At 54.4% G+C, this 18,010-nt stretch overlaps 1 protein-coding gene across 5 annotated transcripts in view; it reads left to right on the top strand.

The window, feature by feature from the left end:
* CTIF (cap binding complex dependent translation initiation factor) overlaps positions 1 to 18,010 on the top strand; it is a 272,016-nt gene that overhangs the window by 173,596 nt on the left and 80,410 nt on the right. For 3 of the 5 annotated variants that reach the window (XM_066246446.1, XM_066246443.1, XM_066246444.1), the window contains 2 exons: positions 4,073 to 4,565; positions 7,462 to 7,761. In XM_066246446.1, the coding sequence (XP_066102543.1) occupies positions 4,073 to 4,565; positions 7,462 to 7,761 (793 nt within the window). The remainder of the gene's footprint in view (positions 1 to 4,072; positions 4,566 to 7,461; positions 7,762 to 18,010) is intronic. The other 2 variants (XM_066246447.1, XM_066246445.1) reach the window with 1 other exon arrangement.

The following is an 18,010-nucleotide window of genomic DNA, read 5'->3' as shown; positions in this document are numbered from 1 at the left end:
CTCGTAGCCCTTTCCCAGGCCAAGGATGTGGGCTTCACGGGGCTGTCACCACAGCAGGTCACAGCTGTAACTCAGTCTTTCTCTCCCGAGAGGACTGGATCTGAGAGCAGATGGGGAGAGACAGGAGGTGGGCACTGGGTGCTGTGACGAGTGGCCAGGTGGAGCCTGGAACCTTTCTGAGCGCCTCTGCACGCTGTCTGCGTGGGACATCGCCTTCCGGAGCCTCCTCTGGCTTGCCCTGCAGCACACTGAGAGTGAAGGGGAGCCCTGAGCAGGGAAAAGGAAGAGGCAGGAGAAGCTTTGTGCCCCCTGCCTCTGTGGCATCCGTCTCTTCCCTGCCCTTCCTGGAGCCACAGCCATCTTATATACCATCGAGAGCATCAGCCTTCCTCCGCTTGACTCCTTCTTGCCTGCCCAGTTAGGAGGGGGCCCTTGAGGGCAGACTCCCAGGCCTCACCTCCCAGCCACAGGCATCACCCCACCTGTGCAGAGGACCTGCCAGCCGGCAGAGCGTGTCTGGGAAGACCAGTCAATGCCCAACAACCCGGCATTCTTGTCTTTGCTGCATTGACGGGGCTGGCTGGCTCCAAGGTATTTTGAACTTAAGGGGACATGGAATTCTAGGCCCCAAAAAAATATTTCCAGGGAGGACCAGTAGAAGCTCTGAAAAGACAGCTGAATTCTCTCTGAGTGTTTTATCTCCCCAGCCCCACCCCCAGCCATGTAGAAATTACCCCCTTCCTCCTTCAGGTAGAGGGAAGACTTTACATTGGATTTGAGAGGAGGGGTGGATTGAGGGCAGAAAGAGGGAAATCCCTGATATGGTAACTGGGAAGCCAGTTTCAAGACAAATGCTGGGAAGGGCTTGGTCAGCCATTCTCTGGGGGCATTCCTTGGGCCGTAGCTGTAGGCACCACAGAAATTCTTAATAAGGATGACAAAAGTTGTGAGAATCAAGCATTATCTGCCAGGGAATTTCCAAGGTTCTTCTCTGGGCACGAAAATTACTCACCCTCGAAGAACAAAGACAGTGGAAGGAGAAAGGGCCAATTAGTTGAAAGTAATTGAAAAATAAAAGTAGAGAGAATTCACAAGTCACAGTCAGATGGCACCCCAGGGAGTCGGGGGGGCAGGTGTGGAATTCCTTTTGTGACTAGTTCGTGACTCCTGGGAGGAACCTGGCTTGGTGACTCTGCTGAAGAGACCTGGCTCTTCCCTGGGGGTCCATGCTGGTGACCCCTCTTTCCTGTCAGTGCAAACTGACCATCTTCCAGAACTTAAAGCCTTGGGACCTTTGAGAGTGAAACCAGACAAGGTTGGAAAGCTGAGTTCAATGTACCAGGCTGCTACAGATGGTTCTATGACTCTTAAATTACTAAAATCAATGCAACAAACAACCCCCTGAGCATTATACCATAAAAACAAGCACAAGAGGACTCGGAAAGGTGGGGAGAAGGCCGACTGGCTGGGGACCTTGGCACCTGAGGAATGACACAGTGGTGACTTCCTTGAGTTTTCTTCTTGGCCTCTTGGATCCTAGACTTGGAGTTAAAGAAGCTGGCAACCCAGAATGCCAACAGGCACAGGCAGAGCCAGAGAGCCCAACATAACCCTGCCCTCTCTAGGCAAAAGACCAGGAAAGGGGCAGATTGCAAGATAGGAAGCTCTTAGACCATAGCTGCTCTGCTCTAGGCAAATGCCCCAGAAAGGACTGATTCCATCCCCACACATGCCAGCAAAGGCCAAGTGAGGGCTTGAGGTTCCACCCTCCTCCCCAGGTTGTGAGAAGAAACCCCGTGTCAATATGGGGGATCCAGTACTCCAACCCTAGCCAGCAGTGAAGGGGACACCCCTTAGGTGTCAAAGAAAGCCCAGGGGAGAAGCTATGAGGCGGGGCAGCCCTCCCCCCTCTGGAGCAGGGCCAGAGGAAAGCAGAGTCAACGCTTGACTACGTCCAGAGTCTCGTCCCATAATTTTCGTTTCAGCCGAAAATCTCCTGTCATCCGAAACCCAGAAAAATCTCAGCTGAATGGAAACAGACATAGATGGCAATACTGAGATGACAGAACTGTTAGAATCATCCAAGATAGTAGGAAGGCCGCCAACATTAAAAGGCTTCAAAGAACAATTAGGAATATACTCACAACAAATGAAAAGTAGATCTTGACAAAGAAATAGAAGAATATAGCAAAGAACCAAAAGAAAACTTAATAGTCAAATAGAAACCTCAATAGATAGATAGGCTCAATAGCCACATGGAGGGAACAAAGAGCGGGTGTGTTGGAAGCTAAAACAATCAAAATGAGCCAGCCTGAGCCACAAGAGAAGTTAGACTGGGAAAGAATGAACAGTGCTTCATGTGTCCTCGGAGTCCAAAAAGTAGATGTGAAAAAGGGTGGGGCTGAAGAATTACCCCAAGAAATAATGGCTGGAGAGCTCTCAGGCACTGCTGATGGGAATGTAAAGTGGTACTGCCTCTCTGGGAAACAGTTTGACAATCCCCCTCCCCCCACCAAAAAAAAAAGAAAAGAAAAAGAAAAACAACTAAATCTGCAACTACCCTACAGCCCAGCAGTGGTGCTCCCAGGCACTTATCCCAGAGAAGTAAAAACTGTTCACACAAAAACCTGTACACAAGTGTCCCGAGCAGCTTGTGCATAGCACAGAAGCAACCGGATGTCCTCCCACGGGTGAATGGTTGGACTGGGTACAGCCACACTGTGGGACACGACTCGTCAGCAGTGACAAGGGCTGAACTACTGATACGCACCACCACTGGAATGAATCCCCAGGAATCATCTGAGTGAAAAAGTCAATCCCAGTGGGTGACGTCCTGCGGGATTCCTTTCATATAACATTCTCAAGGTGGCAAGATCGTAGGAATGGAGCCTAGATTAGTTGTTCCCTGGGGGCTAAGGCGGAGGAGGTGGGAGGGCAGTGGGTGTGACTGTTAAATGGGGACATGAAGGCCCTTCGTGGTGATGGAGCTCTTCTGGATCTTGACTGTGTCGATGTCAAACTCCGGGTTGTGATCTTGTGTGTAGTTTTGCAAGACATTACCATGGAGGGACATTGAGTAAAGGATACACAAGATCCCTCTGTAATATTGCTTACAACTGCATTTGACTCTATGATTACCTCATAAAAAGTTTAGAAAAATAAATTCATGTTCATTTTGAAAAACCCAATGTTAATATTTTGGTGTGTATCCTTCCAGATTTTTCTATGCCTATAAATATTTTCCTTAAAATATAGCGCTGCCCTGGCCACTGGCTCAGTGGTAGAGTGTCAGGCCTGGTGTGTAGAAGTCCCAGGTTCAATTCCTGGCCAGGACACACAGGAGAAGCGCCCATCTGCTTCTCCACCCTTCCCCCTCTCCTTTCTCTCTATCTCTTTCTTCCCCTCCCGTGGCCAAGTTGGTCCGGGCACTGAAGATGGCTCCATGGCCTCCACCTCAGGTGCTAGAATGGCTCCAGTTAGAACGGAGCAACCCCCAGATGGGCAGAGCATCGCCCCCTAGTGGGCATGCCAGGTGGATCCTGGTTGGGCGCATGCAGGAGTCTTGTCTCTCTGCCTCCCTGCTTATCACTTCAGAAAAATACACACACACACACACACACACACACACACACACACACACACAAAAGGCACTGTGCTGCACATATCCCTACACGTGCTTTCTTCCATCAACAAGCATGAGCTCTTTCACCACATTCTGAATTGCTCCACATTCAGTTTTTTGCTGAAGACGGTTAGGAGAGTTTGCTGCATACTCTCTTGTATCATTTTCATTTTATTCCCTGCACATGTATTAATGAGCATAATGAGAATCAAAGTATTTGTTTTAAATCAAGGACTGACTCAAAGCCTCTGTAATCTCAAGGACCTGTCATCTCATTCTCCTCTGTATCCCCAGGCCCTGTCACGGAGCCTGGCACCCAGGAGGGGCTCAGTGAGGGTGTGGAAAGAATGAACCAATGAGCAACTCAGTGAATCGCTCTTGTAGTGTTTGGATAGCGGCACCGAGCAGCCTACCCAGTGACCCTCTCTGCCTCTCCTCTTTGGTTTGCAGACGACAGCAGAGACCCCCAGGAGGGAACAAGCCCCAACAGCATGGTGACCACCAGCCGGGCAGTGCCAAACACAACAGGGACCACCAGAAATCCTACCAGGGGGGCTCGGCCCCCCACCCCTCAGGGAGGCCCACCCATCATGGCTACAGCCAGAACCGGCGCTGGCACCACGGCAACATGAAGCACCCACCTGGCGACAAGGGGGAGGAAGGCGCCTACCACAATGCCAAAGAGACCATGACCATGGAGAGCCCCAAACTCGAGGACGTGCTGGGGGACACCGAGCACAGCGGCCTCGAGCCTCCCCGCAGCCCCGACGGCCTGGCCCCAGTGGCCTCTGAGGGGCTGCCCCCGCAGCCGCCGGGAGTCCCCGAGGCCGAGACGGAGCGTAAAGACAGTGTTCTCCCGGAGCGCATGGGGGAGCGGCCCAGAGTCACCCTGCTCCCGTCTTCCAAAGACAGGCTGCGGCGGAGGCTGAAGGAAAAGGTACCGGTAATTGAATTTCCGTTGTTCTCTTACACCAGGGAGGACGGCGTGAGGTAGGCATGTGGGTAGGGAGGCACGGGTCTGAGGAGCCCCATGCCGGTGCCAGCTCTGCATGAGCCCCTCCAGCACATGGCAGCTCCTCACCTTGTGGCCCCTCAAGAGGCCCAAGTGGACCCTTCGGTTCCAGCCTGCAGCCTACGAGGGGAGGGGAGGAAGAGGCCCGTGCCTGAGGCTGGTGGGAGGGTGTAGGGAAGTCTTGGCTCTTTTCTCCAGCATTCTCTGGGGTCAGATATTGCCCTGTCCATGCTAAAAGCCACTTGGGGAAACCCGGGCTTGTAAGATCAGAGGGCCTGGTGCTTCTCCTGAGGTGAGTGCCAGCCAGGTTGTGGTCCCCGCCAGGGTCAGAGCACAGGTGAGTTGGACACAGTGTGAGCAGGCCTCAGCCTGTCCGTTCATTCCCCCCTTGCCCACCAGCGGCCAGTGAAGGGAGTCAGGGAAAAAAATTGAAGGAGGCCCTCACTCCCGCATCATGAGAGCTTGGCTCACAAATTCAGGAGGAGACACCCCCACACCTCCGGAGGAGAGATGAGGGTCTGTCCCCGGAAGCACTGTGCTCACCCAGCTCCCCTCCCCGGCCCAGGGCGAAGGCAAGGTCACCTCAGGGAGGAACCGTTCCTCACAAAGGCCTCATGGAGTCCTCTTTCAGAGGCTTTGGGGGGGAGCTCCAGGTTCTGAGTGCCTCCCTGTCCTCTCCCTACTGTCTCTGTCGTCCACCTCCCTCCCCAGCGGCCAGGCCCAGGCCCATACTCCAGCAGAATAAGCAGGTCAGACCCCTTCCCCAGTCAAGTCTTGCGGAAACGCTGCTCCTAGCATCCCCCACCCTGCCGCTCCCTGTGGGCCGAGCAGCTGTAAGATCCTGCAGGAAAACCTCACTCATTCCCTATGTCCCAAAGCAAGAAGACTAGAGGAAGTTTCCAACTGATGACCAGTGTGCGGTCATCGCCGGAACAGCTCCCAGGACAGACGGCTACAGCCTAGCCAGGAGAGAGGATGACTCACTAAGTTCTCTCCAGGCCTACTAACTCTGGACTACAGTCCTACAGAGTGAGAATAACGCAGGCTTGGGGCCCAGCAAACATTCTGCACTCTCTCTACCTTTGACTGGCTTGGTGACCTTGTGCAAGTTATCGAATATCTCTGAGGCCATTTACTTGTCAGTAAAATGGGTATAGTATTAACCACCTTGCAAACAGACTATGAAGATTAAATGTCATAACATATGCAAAGACCCTCGTGCATGGTTATTATTCCACATACAGACCACTTGTCCTGCCCTGAGGCCCAGGTGTTTAGGCAGTGGGGTGGGTAAGGGCCAGAGGAATAGAACAGATAAGGTAGAGCCATAGCACCCATTCTCTGGCTTCAGGACCCCCCTCAGTTGAGGCCTCCTGGACCAGAGGACATGGGCTCAGACCATGGTAGGGCTCGGGGCAACCTGGAGACCTTCTAGTATAACCTCCTCCTGTTGCCAGTGAGGAACATGAGGCCCAAAGATGGAAACCGCTTCCCAAAGCCATATGGCTAGAGGCAGAGAGCAGATGCTAGAACCCCCAGCTGTGCATCCCAGCCCAGAGCTGTCCTGGTGGAGAACAGAGGGCAAGTGTGGGACCTCACTTTGTGTCCCTAATCCTGCCCTCACACCCCAGCTGTTAAGTTGATCGTCTTCTCGGCCACCAGCCTCTTGTGTTTGAGTAAATACGTCTGGGACTGCCAGATGCCCTTCTCTGCCTCCCCCAGCCTGGCTCAGGTGCGGTGGTGTTGGAACCTCGTGAGGGCGGAGGACTTTCCGCCTGAAATTTCCCTCCTAGCAGTGCCACTCGTATCAGTGACACATTGGAGGATTCCAGGGTGTGTGTGTTTGTGGGTAGAAGGCCAGCACAGTCTCCAAAGGACACAAAGCCAGAACTGTGTCCACAGGGATCCCTATGCCCAGAGAACACAGCCACCCTTGACCCCTGGAAACCTAGGGCTACTCCACAGGCGCCTCTGACCAGCATAGCAAGCATTTTGTTGTTGCTTTTTATTTGTTTGTTTGTTTGTTTTGGAGACAGACAGAAAGGGAGAGAGATGAGAAGCATTATCAACTCATAGTTGCAGCACCTTAGTTGTTTATTGATTGCTTTCTCATATGTGGCTTGACTGGGGGGCTCCAGCCAAACCAGTGACCTCTTGCTCAAGCCAGCAACCTTGGGCTTAAAGCCAGTGACCTTTGGGCTGAACCCAGCAACTATGGGTTTATGTCTATGATCCCACGCTCAAGCTGGCGACCCCGTGCTCAAGCTGGTGATCCCACACTCAAGCTAGATGAGCCCGCACCCAGGCCAGTGACCTTGGGATTTGAGCCTGGAGCCTCAGCATCTCAGGCTGATGCTCTATCCACTGCACCACTGGCCCCAGTCAAGCTTAACAAACGTTTTGTACACCACCTTCCCTCCTGACCTGGTCTTCTTGCCCTCATTTTCCCTTTAGCCCAACTTTTTTATTTGTTATCTTATTTCATCCTTTATAAGTCCTATTAAATAATTTCTGGATTGAGATCTTTGATGGACAAGTGGACCAACAGAACCAATATATATATATGAGAACCCAGGGTAAGTGGTAGAACTCACTAGAAGGCTCAGCTCAGGATGTCAAAGGGTCCAAGGAAAAAGTCAGCAGAGAGCCATGGGGCTTGAGGACCCTTGGTGGAGGTCAGCGTGCCTGGCGGAATCAGACCCCAGGTTCTGGAAGGTAGGACTGGGTCCCTTCTGGGGGTGGCAGCCGCCCTCCAACGGCTACTCCCCCGACACACAGAACCCGTGGCTCCACTCAGGCGCGACTCGGTCTGTCTCCCATGCCCCAGGATGAAGTGGCCGTGGAGACCACCAGCCCGCAGCAGAACAAGATGGACAAGCTGATCGAGATCCTGAACAGCATGCGGAACAACAGCAGCGACGTGGACACCAAGCTCACCACCTTCATGGAGGAGGCCCAGAACTCGACCAACTCCGAGGAGATGCTGGGCGAGATTGTCCGGACCATCTACCAGAAGGCCGTGTCTGACCGCAGCTTTGCCTTCACCGCTGCCAAGCTCTGCGACAAGATGGCGCTCTTCATGGTGGAAGGGACCAAGTTCCGGAGCCTGCTCCTCAACATGCTTCAGGTAACCCAACACCAACAGCTGCACCGCCGCCCCTCCTCCCGCCCCCGTGGGTTATTACTAGAGAGAAGGCTGCAAATTCTGACCACGGTTGAACTTTCCCCAAGTTCCACCCTTGCCCGATTAATTATAGAAAATAAAAAGGCACTCAGGGGGGCAAGGGATGAGTGGCCGGATTTACGTGTGTTTGTGTGAGTGCTCCATGGTTACGATGGACCAATATAATTTTATAGGTGCGTCATATTTAACCAGCCTTTCCCTCTTTCTATTTCCATGATAAGAGGGCTGGCTCTTGGTCTTAACCAGGCTCCTCTTTGACCTCTCCACGTCCGAGCAGACACGAACTGGCTGTGGACTTCTCTCTTTCCTTCCTCCTCCTCCCCAGGACCAAACTCCCCTCCCCGGCCCCGACTCTGGAGATGGTGCAGCTGGTTGTGGCTGGTGCTTAGATCTGGGCTTCGAGCAGGAGAGGTTTCGTCTGTCCGCCGATGCACTGAGCTTCCTGAAAAAGGGAAGCGGGATGATTTCATACTGTCTTGTTCCTTTGGTGCTTTCCCACTCACATTCCCTCCACCCCCGAGAACTTCGTCTCTCTCTGCATTCTTTCCTCCGTGGGTGGCAGAGTCCGGCGCTGGCTTCCCTGGTGTGGCCATGTGGTGGGCGTGGGCATGGGCACTGACACTGGGCCCAGCAGTTCTGTTTCCTGAGGGAGGAGCTGGGGGACTGACACCTGCTCGTCTGTTGTGGGTGGCAGCAGGTGAGCTGCTGGCCCCAGAATGGTGGCACCAGGGGTAGGTAGCGGGGAGCACGACACGGGGCCCTGGGGCTATCCTTGGGGACTCTTGACTGGAGAAAAGTCATCTGTACGTTTACTTTGAATGCTAGGTCTGTTGAGATACGAACTGGGTTTCCAGTCCAGGGAAAGTAACGCAGTAGCTCGGAAGTTCTGAAAGCCAGAACGGGGAGAGGCGACCTGCAGGTCTGGCTTAGCCAAGGCGACCCATGCGATGGGTCATCCAGAGCCCGCCACTTCTGAGAGTCAGAGGAGGTCTACGCGTAATTGTGCCTGGATGCCAGGTATACACTAGGACAGATGGTCACCCTGGTCTTAGTTACTTGGCTCATGCTCTGCTGTCTTCTCCTGAAGAACAGGGAGGAAGGAGCCCTCTCCCCATGCCACCCACGGGGCTCCCGCCGTCCCCTCTGTCCTCTCCTGTTCCCGAGGAGCCTGCTCACTGCAACCTGAGCCCTCGCTGGCCAGCCAGGGCCGTGTCCCAGGCTCCAGACCCTGATCGGGTTCCCATTCCTGGATCGCCCACGCTCCCCTGGTGACGAATTCCCGCATTACCTGAGGGATTTGCACGTTGAGCCTGTTCCTCGCAGGCCGGAATGTCCTGGGAGAGGGTGGAGGGTGACGGCGGGGAGCAGCCTGTCTGCCGCGTCCCACCAGGCACAGGGAAGTCAGGAGTGGCTCGGCCCTCGGCCTTGGCTTCTGTCCTTTCTCAGGAAGGGCCAGGATAGGGCAAGAATTCTAGACAATGGCTTCCTGATCCAAGTCAACCTAGCCAGAGCCAGTGGCAGACAGACATACAGGGTGTGGGGTGACACACACAGCCAGGAAGGGCAGCTGACCTTAGGGGCCACTAGGTCAGGCATTTCTTCCAGTGACCCACGGTGACAGCAACCTGGACCACAGTCTCCAGCAGAGCATCAGTCCTGGCAAATGCTCACCCACAAGAGGGGTTCCATGGCCCTTCACTGGCCTCTCCATTAGTCACAAAGTGGACTGGCTTAGGACAGCAAGAACAGAATCTGACCTGTCTGGCTGGCTGTGCTGAACTTAATGACTCCCTCTTTACACTCCCCAGCTGATAACTTCTCGTGGAATTACTACGCTGGGAGAAACAGTTCGCATGGGGGTACTGTGCAAAAGAGTACTGACTTGAAGGCTGGGAAACAGGGTTTCCCAACCTGACTCACGCTGTCCACCGGGCTCGGCCCCTGCAGCTTTCGCCAGGAAGGTGCTTGGCTGCCCAGCGCTCGGTGTGGGCCTGGGGTTCCGTGCGGGGGCAGCCGAGCCAGGCCCCGGGGAGGCTGTGAGTGGCCCCACACCAGCCTTTTCCCTTCTCACCCTCCCCGGACCCGGGCCTGCCACTGGTACAAACCAGTCCTGGGTCCCCTGGTCCTCATCACCCTATTCCGTGGCTCAGTGATAGGGTGGTCAACCCTGCGGATGCCACCTTGTCTCTGGGGCAGAGAAGGGGTATCACTCCCACAGCTGCCACTTGCCTGGGTGGAGCATTTGTGAGTCAGGTATTTAGAAATCTACATGTCCCCCCTAGACCCCGGTCTCCCCCTCTTCACCACCTGCAACCCCAGCTTTTATACGAGCCGAGGAAAGAGCCCTTGGTCATAAGCCGAAGGCTCGAGCCAGGCACTCAGGTGTCCTGAGTCACTGCTCAAGGCCCTGCGGGCTCCCGTGGAAGGCAGGCTGGCTGGCTGGCATGAGACCAGCCCACAGCTCCTGCCGACGCCCTGCTCACAGGACCCAGAGGAAGCTGCCACCAGCGCCGTGTTGGGCCTCCCGGCTCTGCAGCTCCTCTCTGCAGCTCAGGAAGTGGCGGGTTAGAGTAGGCTTTCTGGGCAGCATAAGGCGTGGCCACACCCCACCCCAGACTCACAGGTACAGAAAACTCATCAAGCCCCGCTTCCCTTCTGAAGACCCACGGGGTGTCTTTTCTCACCGGCTTTTGTTTTCCGGCCAGTGTGCTTCGTGCCCCTTTGTGCGCAGACAGTCCCGGGCCCAGCCCCCAGACCCTCGCCCTCTCCTTCTCCCTCTGGGGTTCACGCTCAGCTTCTTCCACTCCAGGCCCCCTGCCCTTGGATCCCAGCCAGTTCAGTTCAGTGGCCTCTGAGACACCCCTCGTGGGACCAGGTCTGGCTGCTGCCTCTGTGTCCAAGCTCTGAGACCCAGCTTGATGACTGACGCTGGCTGCGAGGAGCCCAGGGTGTGGAGTGCCCTCTGAGCACAGCGCCCAGCAGCTGTCTGTGGAGGTGGCCCTCCTCGGCCAACCGCTCCTGCCGCCCGGGCCCCAGCAGTGGGAGCTCGCGGCACGGGAGGAGGGGGCGGGCTCTGAGAGAGTGGACAGTATTGGCAGACGTGGGAGGGCTGCCTGCCAAGTTGGGGTACAGCCCCCGTGGGGAGGGAAATGGGGACAGGGGGAGGTGAAAGGACCTTTATCCCTTCTCTACCAGACTTAGCACTGTCGTCTCAAGGAACCCAGAAGCACTTCCCTCGGAAGCTATGGCAATGCCAGAGACTCGCCCTGGGGTCTCAGTGAACCCCTGTCACCAATCCCACAGCTCCAATATAGTCTTCAGTTTTTACATCTAAATGGAGTCTTTCTGTCTGAGATTTTTTTTTCTTGGTGATGTTCTTATAACTAAAATTCTACTTTACAAACAGGCATTTCTTAAATGTCTGTTACGTGCCAAACCAAGCGTGTACGTTAGACCAATTCTGAACTTGCATGTGCATGAGAATCACGTGGGATTTCACTTACATGCAGACTCGGATTCAGTCGGTCTGGGTGGAAACTGAGGTTCTGCGTTTCTAACCAGCTCCAGGATGGTGCTGGTGCTGCAGCCCAGGAACAAGGCATCGATGACTGAGGCAATGGGGCAGTTTCCTAGATGCACCAGCTGAGGTGCAGCCTCTTTTTGGTGCGATTGGCAGAAGCAGGGACCTAGCTTGGGACTGTTGAGTTTCGGCCACCGGGTTTTCTCTAGGCCGCTGGTTCTCAGCCTAGCTCTCCATTAGGGGCCCCACCCCAGACCACTGAGTTAGACTCTTCGATGGGCCTCGGAACCCTTGTTTAAAGGCGATTCTGTGGTATAGCAGGTTGAGTACCACCGTTAGGAAGATATTCCAAAGATGCCCTGACAGTGCCACCCTTGTCACTTCCGAACCAGCTGGCCCTGCCTGTCATCTCATAAACGAGTCAAGAACTAGGTACCAGGTCCTGGACTCTTTGCTGAGTGATGTGGAAGAGCTGGTAGGAGAACCCCAAAGCTGGGGACTTTGGCAGCTAAGACATCCCACCCCTTTGTCCAGCCTCAGTTTCTCCTCTGTGCAGTGAGGAAACTGGCCTGGATCATCCCAGAGACCCTTGTCCGTGCCCCTCACTATCATCCTGAGGTTTCGAGTAAGCCCGGCGGGAGGCCAGAGCTGCCTGTGCTCCCCCAGTGACCCCATTTCTGTCTGTCATCAGCTCTGCTCCCAGGCCCTTTTCCTTGGCCTCGGATATTTGTCGGGGCAGCTCTCCTGTGTTTTAGGAATCATACAGTCTGTGACTTGATTTCTGACTTCCAGGAGCATGTGGGCTGCCCAGGGGCTTTGGGTTACAGAAATCACCACAACTCTGACTTGATCCTCACCCGGTTATTGCAGTATGGTAATGGGGAGGGGTTCCAGTTTCACGGCAAGGTGAAGAATGAGCATGCCTCTTTTTATGGGACATGTGGAATGACAGGAATGGGAGGCCTGAGCCCCCTCCGCCCAGCGCTGCCCTGTCACCACCCCGAGCCTTCCACTTGGGCGCGGGCTGTGCTCCTTTGCCGAGCTATGCTTGGGTAGTACAAGTTCCAGCCCTCCTCTGTTGAAATGTGTGTGCCCTGTTTAGCCAAGAGGTGTCTGCATCTGAGCTATGCAGAGCAAAGTATTATTAGAGCAGGCATCAGTGTGTCTGTAACTAAACCCAGCTCTCCCTAGCAACCGTTGCCAACAACACCTCTAACAGAAGGATGCGATACCTTTTTTGAAAAAAAAAAAACACAAACCGCTCATCTCAACCAAGTCGTAAACATAGCTGGGAAAAGACAAAGCAAAATCAGAATCTGGAATAGGGCCAGACTTCAAAATAAATTGCTCTCTGCCAGAACCTTCTAGAAAACAGCCCCTTAAAAAATTGACCTTGGGCTAGAGACAGATGAACTCTTCAGAGTTTCTTGCTGGGTCACCATTAAGCCTTGGGTTTGATGCTTTTGATATACAGAAACTCAATCGAGGGGTGGCAGGGGCTTTAGGGGTCCTGTGGGGTCTCTGGGAATGACTTTAATGGTGAGTTTTAGTGCCAGAAAGGACACTCAAGATTTTCTGGTCTTGCTGCCCCTATCAATAAATCAGAATATAAGATCCATCTTCAGGGCTTGTGTGACACGGCCGTCCCCTCTCCTGGTGCCACGTTGGCCAGCTAGAGCAGAGGGCCTGGACCAGTCCTCTAATTCTAGTCATAAGGGGGGACCTCCTTTTCTCCTGCTCATCTCAAGGTCTCAGGAAAACCAAAGGACTTTTACCTAAAGTACAGCGTTCCTAATGCCGTCTTTACAGAGGGAAGGAGAAACGGGCCTGACTGTGCAGCTCTCACCAGCTCGACGTTGTGAACTACTCAAGGACGGGAATCCTGGCCGAGTTCTCAGGGGCCCCCAGCTCCCGGCATCGCGATCTGTACGTGACAGATGGTCACTAAGTGCCTATACAGGGAGGGGCGGAGCTCTCAGTCTTAGGCACCTGTGCTCTCTGCTGTGTGATGGGCTTCTCAGCTCTCCTGGGCGCTTCCATGCCTGTGAACCTAGGGGTCCTCTCTCCAAGGTGGGTTCCAGAACAGAAATCCTCCCCCTCATCGACAGATAAGGACAGTGGCTGGACATAGTACAAGCCCCACCCAAAGCAATGGGGCTGAATGGGCAGTCAGTCCAGCACCCGAGGTCTAGGCTCCCATGTCATGCTACCCCCCCCCAATAGGTTACAAGGGTCAGAAGCTTGGGAAGATCAGATATCTGCCTCATGAAGCTATCAGTGGGGATTCCAAAATTCATCCATTTAGAATAATTGCACAGCATTTCCTGTGGTCTCTCAATCTCTGAGCTTTCTGGGCCAGTGGAGGGCCTCGGGTGTCTAAGGAAACACCTTCACGTCTCCACGTGCTTTATCCAGATGAACCCCACAGCTGTCCTCCCCACGGCTCGGCTCTGCCCCTCACACACTCTCCCCCTGCCCAGACCTCCTTCCTCCCTTCTGCACACCCACCCCTGAGCCGACGTGCACTCTAGGCATGTAAACTAATTTTACTGTTGGCCTAAGCCTGGCATACCCAGGGATAGAAGCACATTGTTCTGTCCATTCCAGAGCCCGAGCATAGCCATGGGCTGGACCCACCCCGAGCTCCCACCAGTGTTGCTGCAAATCAGGAGAGTGAAGCAAAGGGCCAGGGGACACGGCAAGCAGCTTTCCCCGTGGGCAGGTTGGGGAGGGTGATTTTGGAGGTCCACCAAAGGTCTCTTAAAAAAAAATGCTGCTCCACCTGCTGGCTGGCATCTGAGCACCCTGTGAGTCGTCTGCCCTTGCTGAAGGTCATGTCCTGCAAGGGCCATGCAGAGCTGGCACGCACACTCCCCAGGGTGGGCACTGGCGGGTGTATCTCACATGTCATGGGAGACTGATTGTCACAGGAGTTTGGGGAGAGCTTCTCCCGATGTGTACCAAGGCTCCTAGCCCGGAGCCACAGAGGGTGGGAGCCTGCTGTCTCCTTGCTGGACTTGATGCCCACACTTACTTTGGCATGAGTGAATTTTACCTTCTCCCAATCCTCATTTCTTTCTCAACAAACACTTGTTGAGCACCTGCTGTATGCCACACACAGGCTCTGCCATGTGCGTGCGTCTGTGTTAACCACCTGCCCCTCCCTCTTCCCCCAACTTGCGCGGGGCGGATGCTCTCCCAAGTCTAGGTGTTTTGTTAAGACCCCTGCTAGAAGGTCTCATAGCGAGCACTCCGTTCAGTTTCAGGGTGGGGTGTGGGGGTGGGGGCATGGTAGCTTCTGAAACTCTTTCATCTAAAGCCCCTTGGAAACTTGGGAATGTTCATTCAGACAGAATCAGCCCATGATTTTATCAGGAGGGAAAAAAAAACATTTTGGTTTTTTTAATCTGAAAGTAAGCAGAAGAAAGAAAATGATCATTGACTCTCAGTCAATCCCAGTCAAGCTTTTCCTTGTTGAAACCGTGTCCCCTGGTATCTTCTGGGCAATGACTGTCCCTGACACCTTTGCATTCCTCCCACTGTGCCAGCCCCTAGTAGGTATTCAGCGGGCGTCTGGTGGCTGGTCCCAGAAGCCTCGGTTCCGTGGGGACCAAGATGGGCAGTAACCTTGGCAGCAGAAGGGAGGGCAGCGTCTGCTCTCTCCCGTGTCTGGGCCAGGGGAGTGTACCTGCTTCAGGAATGGTTTCACCATCACCTGTGCCCCTTGCCAGGCTGTGTCCACTTCCCCGCACACCCTCACCCTCACCCTGGCTTCATTTTTCCTGCTAAATCCCCTGATAGAACTTGGCTGGGCGCTTCCCTGTCTGAAGCTGCCACACCGAGGCAGACCTGCAGATAAGTGGGTTATCGGAGAAGGCCAGCTCGGGTGTCCCGGGCCCCGGAGGGTCACCCCTGGTTGGCTGGCAGCTCACCCCAGCACTTCCCCCAACCCCAGCCAGGCCAGTGGGAGACGGCAGATCCTCCCCCACAGCTCAGTGAGGGCCGGCCCCCAGCCGTCGGTGGGAATCCGAGCTATGCTAAGCCGCTCCAGATCACAGCATCGCTGCCCTGCCCCGGGCACAGCCGGCCCGGACAGGGCGCCTCTACCTGCCTCGGCCACTGCTGGAAAGCCGGCACCGCCTGGGCTGATGGAAAAAATCTCCCTGCGGGTTATGTAACTGCTGTGCACTGCCCTGTCCCTGGCTCCCCAGGGAGGCTCCTAGCCACCACAGAGGGAGAGTGCTGGACCCTGGCCAGGGAAGGGATGGCAGAGGGTCATTCTTCCAAAGGAAAGCAGGGTCTTGAGTGATTGCCCGAGGTCCTCCTCTGGGCCCAAGGTCTTCTAGGCCCCGAGGAGATTGGAGTGTTCCCTACAAATGCTTGCGGGGCTGGGTGGCCTGCCCTAGCTGCATAGCCTCGCAGAGTGAGGAAGGCATGTGTGGAGAGCCAGACCTGGAAGGCGGTGTTAAGAAGAAAAGTGAAGGGCAGTTTCGTTACTGGTTGTTTGGTTTGGTTTTCTTATTTGGTGATTTCCTTTTCTTGTTTTTGACAGACATAAGAGTCAGAGAGAGGGACAGATAGGGCCAGACAGACAGGAAGGGAGAGAGATGAGAAGTATCAGTTCTTCGTTGCAGCACCTTAGTTGTTCATAGATTGCTTTCTCACGTGTGCCTTGACAGGTGGGGGTTGGCTACAGCAGAGCGACCCCTTGCTCAAGCCAGCGACCTTTGGGCTCAAGCTGGCAACCCTGTGCTCAAGCCAGATGAGACCATGCTCAAGCCGGCGACCTCTGGGTTTCAAACCTGGGTCCTCCTCATCCCAGTCTGACGCCTTATCCACTGCGCCACCACAGGCTGGTGATTTAAATTGTGCTAAATGTATGCAACATGAAATTTATTATTTTTACAGTTTTTAAGTATATAATTCCATGGTACCAAGCACAGCAACCACCCACCATCTACCCCTGGGGCCCTCTCATTGTCCCAAGCAGAACTCTTGTAGCCACCATCAGTAATTCCCAGCCCCTGACCACCTCCGCTCCACCTTCCATCCCCGTGGATGTGCATGCTCTGTGTGTACTGCATACAAGTAGAATTGTGCAATAGTTGTCCTTTTGTGTCTGGGTTATTCCACTTAGCATAATGCCCTTCAGGTTTATCCATGTGTGAGAATGTCCTTCTTTTCATGGCTGAATAATATTCCACTGCACAGCTATACCACATTTCGTTTATCTATTCAGCCATTATTGATGGATACTTGGGTTGTTTCCACCTCCTGTAAATAATGCTTCCATGAGCATTCAGATTCAAGTATCTGTTTGAGATCCTTCTTGCAATTCTTTTGGGTACAGAGTTAGAAGTGGAATGAACACCTGAGTCATTTGGAACTTGTTTAACTTTCTAGGAACGGCCAAACTTTTCCAAGTTGGAGGGAAATATAATGAACCAAGACCCAAAGAGCTGATGCAAGTGAGGCATGGTGGAGATACTGCCTTACCTGGAATCAAGGGAGAGTCAGAGACAGTCTATACAGTAGAGCAAGTAGGAACCTGAGCGGCAAACGGGTTTGGACTTTATGCAGTAGGACTGGGAGCCATTGTTGGTTCTTGAGCTGTAGCATCCCAAGATTAATTAAAAATCATAGAACAGTAGAGATCTAAAGGAAGGTTCTCCAGATTATCCGTGCAACCCATCCCTGTTATTGATAGGAGGCTAGAGACCCAGAGAGGATGACAGAGGCTGTGCTTCCGGAAGACATGAGTTATAGGATGTTGTGTGTGGAAATATTTTGCATTAGAGAATTAGGAGTTATAGGTGACCACAGTTGTCTCTTTTGTGAAGGGAACACGCATGGATCCAAGCCTGTCCCTCAAGACTCTAAACCGCAGTGGCAGGCCTCCCTCCCCCAGCACCCTCTCAGGAGCCTGCCTCGGCCAGGGGCACATAAAACAGTAGTGTTCCAGCCACCACCCCTGCAGTCCAGAGGCTGCAAGCTGGGGCTGCCTACCATAGGGAGTGTGGGCCGGTAGGAGATTGTGTCTCTCTTTCCCCGTTCCTTCTCCTGGTGCAGGTGCCACAACGGGCTCCACGAGCTTCGAGAAGGAGAGAGCAGTCAGTATTTTTGAACTGGAATCCACGTTCAAAGATGCACAGGCCTATGTTCCAGATGAAGCTCCAACCACAGGGCCTGCTGGACACCTGTGAGGGGAGTGAATAGGGCTCGACCCAGTATGGCCCCTAGTGCTCCCCCCAGTGAGGGGAATGAATAGGGCTCGACCCAGTGTGGCCCCTAGTGCTCCCCCCAGTGAGGGGAATGAATAGGGCTCGACCCAGTGTGGCCCCTAGTGCTCCCCCAGTGAGGGGAGTGAATAGGGCTCGACCCAGTGTGGCCCCTAGCGCTCCCCCCAGTGAGGGGAGTGAATAGGGCTCGACCCAGTGTGGCCCCTAGCGCTCCCCCCAGTGAGGGGAGTGAATAGGGCTCGACCCAGTGTGGCCCCTAGCGCTCCCCCCAGTGAGGGGAGTGAATAGGGCTCGACACAGTGTGGCCCCTAGCGCTCCCCCCTGTGAGGGGAGTGAATAGGGCTCGACCCAGTGTGGCCCCTAGTGCTCCCCCAGTGAGGGGAGTGAATAGGGCTCGACCCAGTGTGGCCCCTGGTGCTCCCCCCAGTGAGGG

Source organism: Saccopteryx bilineata, chromosome 11 (genome assembly GCF_036850765.1).
Source record: "Saccopteryx bilineata isolate mSacBil1 chromosome 11, mSacBil1_pri_phased_curated, whole genome shotgun sequence".
Taxonomy (NCBI): Eukaryota; Metazoa; Chordata; class Mammalia; order Chiroptera; family Emballonuridae; genus Saccopteryx; species Saccopteryx bilineata.
Note: the sequence above shows the minus strand (reverse complement) of the source record. Positions and strands in the feature narration are given on the sequence as shown.